The 9,397-nt window shown below is 43.1% G+C and overlaps 1 protein-coding gene across 1 annotated transcript; it reads right to left on the bottom strand.

Moving 5' to 3' along the window:
• Positions 1 to 2,137: 2,137 nt before the first annotated feature.
• LOC115232576 (uncharacterized protein K02A2.6-like) lies at positions 2,138 to 3,448 on the bottom strand. Its single transcript, XM_029802542.1, has one exon. It carries the CDS (start codon positions 3,446 to 3,448, stop codon positions 2,138 to 2,140), a length of 1,311 nt encoding a protein of 436 aa, XP_029658402.1.
• Between the last annotated feature and the right edge of the window lie 5,949 nt (positions 3,449 to 9,397).

Genomic DNA, 9,397 nt, shown 5'->3' with positions numbered 1-9,397 from the left:
GACTTGTCAACATTCGGCGTAGTGATACATTATATGTTTTACACACAGTTTTTATTGTTCACTAACAAAATAGTGCCAAAGTGGGGATGTATTCTTACAAGTGTGCCAACGTATACCCACAGATATGAATTTAACATCCCTTCTTGAAAAAATAAAGGAGTCTTTTGGCAGTGAAACAATATAAGTAGTCTCCCTTACTCTAATGGATTGTCAGCCTGAGGTTGCAATCCTGCAGCAGAACCGTGAGATTATTCTGCCTCTGCTTTGTAATCTAGCAAATTAGCTACTTATCTTTTCATTCTTTTTTTTTCTTTACGTATCGAACCGGTGGCAGAATGTTCTTTCTCTCCATCTGGTGAATCTTGTGCTTCGCACCGGTGTCTGAGGTGTGTTGTTGGGCTGCTGATAGGTGGTTTGTGAACTTTGGGGTGATGATTCTGTGGTGTTGTCACTGATGCAGCAGGTGTTGTACACTTGTCCTCGACAGCTCTTGGTGTTGGGCGGATGTGGGCCCTGTTTCGTCTCAGCTGCCTACCAGATTCCGTTTCTATTATATACGATCTTGGAGTTTCAGCTCTACTGACACCCTTTGCTGGGATCCATGTTTTAGTTATGGGCATCTTGAGTATGCACATGTCCTCCAAGCATCTCAGGTAAATATTGTGCATGTTTGTTGTAATACCTCTGTGATTGTTCTTGAGTGGCAGCTAGCTTTGCCCTTGTCTCCCTGGTCAATAGGAGGTTGGATCTTAATTGGCAGGGTAGTTTTTATACTTCCTGCCATTCAGCAATTCTGTTGGGGATTTCATGTCAGCTCTGAGTGGTGTCGCTCATAGGGACAGAAGTGCCAGGTGTGGGTCTTCCTTAGTCTCTCTGCATTTGACTAGTGTTCTCTTCACTGTCTGCACCTGTCTTTCTATAAACCCATGACCTTTGGGGTAGTGTGGGAGATGAGTTGTAATATTGAACCCATACTCATCGGCTAGCTTTTTGAATTCTTGCGATGTGAACTGGGTTCCATTGTCACATATGATCTGCTCTGGTATTCTGTCTGCTCTGCTAGAAGTCCTCGAGCCACTGTAGTGATTGTTTTGGCTGTCAGATCTTTCACTTTTCTCACAAATGGAAATTTGGAATAGTAGCAGCCATTATCAAATACATTCTTAGCCCTCTGTGAACAGATCTACTCCAATAGTTTTGCCATGTGCCTTCTTGGATGTCACTAGATATCATTTCCTCCTTTTGTTGTGAGTTTCTGTACTTTTTGACAGATGTGGCATGTAGAAACTGTCTTCTCTATGTCTTTGTACATGCCTACCCAATATACTGCTGACTTGGCTCGGAGCTTGCATTTCTCCAACCCTAGATGCCCTTGGTGGATCTTGTCAAGAATCTCTTTTTGAATTGACTTGGGTATAATTATTCGGGATCCAGCCATCAGGATTCCATTCTCCACTGATATATCATCATGGATGGCCCAATATTCACAAATTAGGGGCTGCACCTGATGTCTCTTTTCTGGCCACCCCTGAATCACCATCTGAGTAAGGAGTTAAGTTCTTCATCATCTTGCTGGTCTCCTCTTTGATTTCCGCTACTTGTGGTTGTCACATTTACAATGTGGTGGACCTTTATGCTTAGTCCCTTCCATCTCCTGTTTATCATGTGAGGATAGTCTGGAAAGAGCATCTGCCAATATCAGGTCTTTTCCTGGCTTGTACCTGATGTCACAGTCGTATGTTTGAAGCCTTAACATAATCTTTGCAGTCTGGCTGGTGCTTTTGTCAGGTTTTTTCTATGTATTTGTTCTAGTGCGGGCGATGGTCTGTTTCTATATTGAAATGTCTGCAATACAGTATGTATGGAACTTTTCGCATCCATATACTACCTGCCAGGAGTTCCCTTTCAATATTTGTGTACCTTGCCTCTGTGGGGGAGAGAGCTTTCGAGGCATATGCAATGGGTTTACCTTCCTGTATCAGTGCTGCGCCAAACTCCTCTCATAGAAGCATCGACTTGGAGTGTTACTGGTTTGCGTCTGTCTAGTATTGCAGAGTTGTCTCCTTACTGATGAATTTTTGATTGTTTTGAAATCCTGTGTGTAAAGCACACCAATCAAACTCTACGTCATCTTTGTTTAGTTCTCGGAGATTTGCAGTGTGATCGGCCAGCTTGGGTATGAAGGCTCCCATGTAGTGGATGAGTCCCAGGAAGCTCCTGAGTTCCTTCCTGTCTTTAGGATCTTTAATGTCTCTGATGGCTTCCACTTTAGCGGGGTCTGGTTTAACTCCCCCTGCAGAGTATATATTCCAAAGAATTTGCACTCCTTTGCTTTTATTATACACTTGTCTGCATTGAGTTTGATGCCTGCTTGTCGGGTTTTCTCCATAGCTTCATGTAAATTGAAGTCATGTGTGGTTTCATCCTTGCTATGCACTTGGATGTCATCTGCTATTCCAATTGCTCCCTTGCAGCCTTGGTAGGTTTCATCTATTTGGCGCTGGAAAACATCTTGGCTCACCTTTAATCCAAATGGGAGTCGGTTGAACCGATATCTGCCAAATGGTGTGTTGAAGGTAGTGAGCATGGATGACTCTTTGTCTATCTTTATATTCCAGTACCCCTTACTGGCATCCAGTTTGCTGAATAATTTGGATCCAGCCAATGATGGTGTGATTTCTTCAAGGGTTGGAATTGGATGGTACTCTCTTTTTAATGCCTTGTTCAGGTCCCTTGGGTCGAGGCATATCCGTAGGGTACCATTGGGTTTTTCCTTGATTACAATTGAATTCACCCAGTCTGTTGGTCGTGTCACTTTGGTGAATATTTCTTTTTTTTCCATTCTGTCCAACTCTGTCTCCAGCTTCTCTTTTAGTTCTAGAGGGACGCGGCGAGGTGGGTGAACAATTGGTTTGATATTGGGGTCGACTGTTATATGATATCGACATTTCACAAAGCACCCGACTGTATCGTCAAAGCATTCAGGGTACATGCTTATCAGTTCTTCTTTGTTTGTGATTGGTGGTCGGTCTTTGGTAGGCATATCTCTGTCAATCCTGCTTGGAGCTGCTTTCACTTCAGCATTGATTGACACAGTATTTAGCTTTTTGCAGGTATTTAGTCCAAGAATTGTGACATAAAAAGAACACTTGATTGTTTTTCCTTTGTGTGTCCCTGTGATAGTTGTTTTGCCCAGTTGTGGAATCCTGGTACCTCCGTACGCAGTGAGGATTACATCACTTGGTGTGAGGATTCCTTCTTTGACTTTATCCTCTTGTGTCATGTGTTCTGGGAACATCTTTTTGTAGAGGTTGACAGGCAAGATATCACTCTGGGCTCCAGTGTCAATCTTCAGCCTTAAGTCAATGTTTATTCGTTTCTTGCCAGACTTCTTTTGTATTCTTATTGTTGTGTATGCCTCATTTTTTCTCTGGTCGCCATTTCCCATCTCATGCACATTTATTGTGCCGACTGCCAAGAATTCCTTCTCTGAGGTGTTTTGTTCTTGTTGTTGGGCATGTATATCTCTTCTGTTTCCGCTCCTCTTTGAAAATTGGGGCTTGTATTTCTGCGATTTTGTTACCCTACACATTTTTCCCCAGTGGTTAAGTTTTCCACATGCTTTGCAGTGTGTACCGAATGCAGGACATTTCTTCCGGTTATCGAACTCATGTTCTGTACCACAGTACTGGCATGTTCTTTGTTTGCAGGTACGTTTCGTCCTGTGCCTAGATACAATATCTACACTGCTGCCTAGTGCGCTTGTTTGTAAGGTAAGTGAGGCCATTTGTTTGGTAGTGGCTTCGAATGCTCTTGCAGTGTCTACTGCTTCTATCAACTGGAGAGCGTTCTTACCTATGAGGGATTTCTGAACTTCCTTATGAGCACACCCCCATATTAATTGATCAACGATTCTTTCGTCCTTATCTTTGAATTTGCATTTTTCGGCAACATTCTTTAGTCTGGACAGGAAATTGTCAATCGTTTCTTGTGGGTCTTGTTTCAGGCCCTGGAATTCGTATCTGTGAATTCTATGGTTCGATCTGGGCTCTAGGTGCCTTTCAAATTTCTCTAAAAGTGTATCTAGGTTATTGCAATCCGATTCTGACATATCCTAGCTATTGAATAGGTCTATACCTTTATTGCCTGACCATAAAAGGATATAGCTTACCTTCTCATCATCAGTTGTGCCTTTCAGGAAACTTTTGAAACTAGTTGAGTTTTCTGTTTGAATTTCTTAAATGCTTCCAAAATATTACCGGAGTCCCAATTCATGATCGGATGTAGATTCATCTGTATGGCGACGGGGGTGGCCATTTTGGATCCTCGTGTTGTCCGAAGACAAAGCGATGTTTTGTTTGTTAAATTCCTGGTTCGTTGCGTTTCTGTTTTGCTGTAAAGGCACAGTTTCCGATTAATTATTTACCGCTGCCACCATGTTATGTGTAGTTTGTTCACTAACAAAATAGTGCCAAAAGTGGGGATGTATACCATACAAGTGTGCCAACATATACACACAGATATGAATGTGTAACAGAATGTCTGTGCCACGTTGCGTAAACCAAAAGGCATACACGGGAATTCAAACATTCTGAAGCGTGTAGTAACTGCTGTCTTCGGGATGTCCACAGGTTCCACTGGGATTTGGTTGTATGCTCGCACAAGGTCGATCTTGGAAAAGATGCAAGCTCCATGCAGCGAGCTAGAAAAATCCTGCAAATAGGGCACTGGATATGCATCACTTACAGTACAGTACACCGCAAACCCGCCAATCGGTCGATGATATTTTGGGGATTCAGTGTATCAGCGAGGACCAGTTGCTGCTGGAAGGGCGGATGATTCCAAGGTCAAGCATGTGCTGGAATTCCCACTTGACGGCCTTGAGACGATCACGTGGTATCCTTCTGAGCCTTGCAGCAACAGGTGGACCGCTGGTTTTGATGTGGTGGGTGACTTTGTGCTTGATCGACTGGTTGTGGAACACTGGTCGAGCAACATCCGGATATTCTTTCAGGATAGAACTGTGACGAGTTGTTGTGGGCAATATAGTTTGGCTGACTGTGGCCATACGAGCGGCCAAACCGCGCACAGTAAGCTGCGTGGTGCTGTCGACAAGTTGTCTGTTTTTAATGTCTACCAGGAGACTGAAATAATGCAGGAAATCGGCTCCTAAAATAGGGGTCGGCAGTTCAGCAATGACAAAAACCCACTGAAAGGTGCGGCATAGTCCTAAGTTCAACGTTAGGGACTGTTCACTGTAGGTTGGAATGGGTGAGTGGTTAACTGCCTGAAGACAGACTGGTGTCCCTTTTCTTTTTCCTGAAGTGTTGGAAACAGGGATGATGCGGACTTCTGCGCTGGTGTCAACCAAGAAACGCATGCCTGTTACACGATCACAAACGAAAAACAGGCGATTTTGTGGGTGTGAGCCGGGAACTTCCATCACGTTCAATTCCTGGCTGTGTCATTTCAAATTCACTCCTTCACCAAATGCTGAAGGAATATCAAGTTCATTCCTTCAGCATATGGTGAAGGAATGAATTTAGCAATAGAGAGACAACTTCAGACATGTTTCACTGTTGAGACCTCTTCATTGTAAAAGCTTAACCGTGACAGCCAAATTGTTGATGATTAAAAAGTTTTAATGAGTGGACACAGAATGGCGTGGCAACTGGAAACAGAACAGTGCTCTATATTTTCTCTATTGTACCTCCTTGATCGTACTTTAGCCTTTCAACACCTACAATAATCCCTACATAACCCTTTTGATTCCTCACTCCATTTAGTAGGAGTTTTTTCTTTTTCTGTCTCGGACATTACTTGGCAACCTCACTCGTAATGACGGCAGGAAAATTTCCCCAGTCCACTCTGTAAAGTGGTTGGCATTAGGAAGGGCACCGAGCAATAGAAACCATGCCAAAGCTGACCCTAGAGGTCAATGCTGCTCACCAGATCCTGTCAAAGTATTCAACATATTCCTTTATGGAAAATTGATGACGATGATGACAGTGGTGGTGGTTGACATTGCTTATATTAATCTAATGTGCAAAGAGAGAGATTTGGAGATGCCACTAAGAAAGGTTGCTCAATAAAGAGAATGAATGGGAGAAAGAGAGTTTACCGAATGCTGACCCAACAGAGAGACCAGCTATCTGAGTTGACAGTACCTTGGTAGATAAAGCAATTAAGAGTATGAAGACAGGGAAAGCCACTGGCCCATCAGGAATCACTTCAGAGATGCTCAAAATATCTGGCATGTTGGCTATAGCCTAGTTACCCAATTAGTTAACCAGGTGATACACAAAGGAGTCATACCCAATGACTGGTGTAGCAGCATAATAGTCAACTGCTACAAAGGTAAAGGTGACGCCTTAGATACAAATAATTACAGAGGTATCAAGCTGTTGGATCAGGTAATGAAGGTTATGGAGAGGGTCATAGCCCAACTGATTAGGGAGAGAGTTAGTTTAGATGAGGTGCAGTTTGGGTTCGTGCAGGGAAAAGTACCACTGATGCTATATTTCTGGTAAGACAGCTGCAGGAGAAATACCTAGCCAAAGATAAACCTCTGTACCTGGCTTTCGTTGACATAGAGAAAGCCTTTGACAGGGTCCCACAATCCCTTATCTGGTGGTCAATGAGGAAACTAGGGATAGATGAATGGTTAGTGAGAGCTGTGCGAGCCATGTACGGGGACGCTATCAGTAAGGTGAGGGTTGGCAACGAGTACAGTGAAGAATTCCGGGTAGAGGTAGGGGTCCACCAAGGTTCAGTCCTTAATCCCCTCCTATTTTTCATAGTCCTCCAGGCAATAACAGAGGAATTCAAGACAAGATGTCCCTGGGAGCTCCTCTATGCTGACGACCTTGCTCTAATAGCTGAGTCACTATCAGAAATCGAGGAAAAGTTTCAGGTGTGGAAACAAGGAATTAGAATTGAAGGGCCTTAGAGTCAACCTAGCTAAAACCAAAGTCGTAATCAGTAGGAAGGTAGACAAATCACAAACGCCTTCAGGTAGATGGCCCTGCTCGATCTGTAGAAAAGGTGTATATAGAAACTCTATAAGATGTACCCAGTGTAAGCTATGGATACATAAGAGGTGCAGCAATATCAAAGGAAGGCTAACTGGGAAGATAGTTTTTGTATATGGCAGATGCTTAGGAGCAATAAACACTGAAAATCTCCAGAAAACAACTTCTGCAACATTCCAGGGAGAAAAACTAGAAGTAGTTGATAGCTTCCATTACTTAGGTGACCAAGTCAGTAGTGGGGTGGATGCTCTGAAAGTGTAGCTGTCACAACTCTGAGCAAAAGTGAAACTTGAATCTTTATTTAATCGTTTTTAAGCCGTTGATTGGTTTAACAACAACTTTGTATGACATCAGTGTTTTTCCGAGAAAAACACTTCCCCTCTGCCCTCTTTTAACACAATTTACTTGTATGAAAACTTTGTGATAAAAGTTTATTATTATCATTTACTGTAGTGTGATGGAGGAAAAGGACAACAGAAAAGGAAGCAAATGGGAAAAATACAAAAGGCCTGACCTGTTGACCTCGGCAGAATCAGCGGTCACTCTCACGAATTAAACACGTCTTGTCTCTCTGCTCGAACTGACCCCATGCGCTTCCTGCCTACGCACGCCCTCTGCCTGTCTCACCGGCCCCTGCAAGTCTTACTTTCGTCCACTTCATCTGCAATCCCCTCCACCAACACCACATAGCTCCATCACAGCCCATGACACTACTAACACCACATTTACAACAGACAAAATGGAAAGAAAAAAAACATATAAAGGAAGTGACTGATAAAGAGAGTGTTAGCAATATTGTTTTCTTCATTGCTATCTTCACTGTTTGAGAGAAATATTAAGAATGATCTTGTTTGAGATTACAAACATCTTTGGCTAGTTTAACCCTGTTGTGTCCACTATTTTGATTGGTTAGCATCTAAGTGCGTTCTGTCTCTCTACTTACTTCGCGCCAGTGTGTAAACTGACCGATCACGGCTTTCGGATAGGACCTTTCATTTGAGCCATCTTAACTCCATAAATAGACTGATTATTTGATGATTCACTGTCTTTCGGCTTAAGACCTTTTAAGGTCTTGGTCGGAGACCACACAGAGCTTACTCAACCATGTTCCAGTTCGAAAGGCAGACGACAGCCAAGCCAAACATAATGTGAAGACGCTATTGTAAACCAGGTGACAGACATAACGTCATCACAACATCGTCTCTATCTACAAAGATTCAACTTGTACACAACAAGATAAATACAGATTCAACTCATGCTGTTAGTGTGAAAATCTCACCACAGAAAAACAGTTACAGTATATATATCTGAAAGAATATCTATATCAAGAGAAAAAATATGCACCACAGCTCCTTTATAGGATCCAGTTAGCTCAAGACATCATCAGGAGGAACCACGTCCGGTTTCAGCCCCTACTCCTCTACTGTTTTGAAGTGGCGGCCGCCCCGCTTCCGGAGGTGTCTTCAGCTCTGGTGTTGGGTGCATGTCTTCTTTCTTCTTCTTTCTTCTGTTCCCTGGCCTCTTCGATGTATCGTCAGCGAGTGTCAGTCGGTGACTGACTGACTTGTCAATTTTTCCCTTTAAATACCTGCTGCTAGGCTCCAGCAGGCAGCCCCAGCAAGTTGTCACGTGACACTGTCTCACCTTAACTGTCTAGTGAAGGCGCGTAGTTTTAGTCCGCGCATTTTCTAAATGACCGTCACCTGTCAGTCAGTGAAGCTGATTCAGTGTCAGCTTGTCTCATCTAGTGATGTTATTTCCCACCGGCATGTTATGACTTTCAAGCCATTTTCGGTCTTCCCGCTTCAGCCATATTATAGAAGCTGGCTTTTTCGACCACCTCCTGTACTCTCCTTATTAGTTTTTGCAGCTCGGAGCTAGAAAAAAAAAATCTTCTTTTGAAAAGCATTGTCATTTTCCTTTCAACGAAGCCCCTAGCCCCCACTGCCAGGTGATAATATTCAACATTCCATCCCTGTTCTCTGCATTCTTCGATTAGGTTTTCGTACCTCTTCTCCTTTCGTTTCTCTGCATTGCCGATGTTCTCTTCCCAAGGTACTGTCAGTTCGAGTAAAATTCCTATTCTCCGGTCTCTGTCCCATAGGACTAAATCTGGTCTTTTTGTCGTTTTTATTAGTGGAAATATTACTTGTCTTTCCAAGTCCGTGGCCACCTCCCAGTATCCTTTCCATCTTTCGTCTATCTCGTATACTTTACTTGTAGGCCTGGTTTTGTAACCGTTTCCCTCCTTGTGGAAGTATACTTTCCTGCGCTTTTATACTTTTGGGTACTCTCCCCTATTGTACTTCTCAATCTTCTCCTTGAGTGCTGCGCTTATGACGCCTAGGACTTGATTATGCCAACAA

The sequence above is a fragment of the Octopus sinensis genome, linkage group LG1 (genome assembly GCF_006345805.1).
Source record: "Octopus sinensis linkage group LG1, ASM634580v1, whole genome shotgun sequence".
NCBI lineage: Eukaryota > Metazoa > Mollusca > Cephalopoda > Octopoda > Octopodidae > Octopus > Octopus sinensis.
This window is presented reverse-complemented; position numbering and strand designations above follow the sequence as displayed.

What these genes read in the sequence shown, in the direction of transcription:
- LOC115232576 (XM_029802542.1), bottom strand. Translation starts at nt 3,448, where the DNA reads ATGGGAAATGGCGACCAGAGAAAAAATGAGGCATACACAACAATAAGA.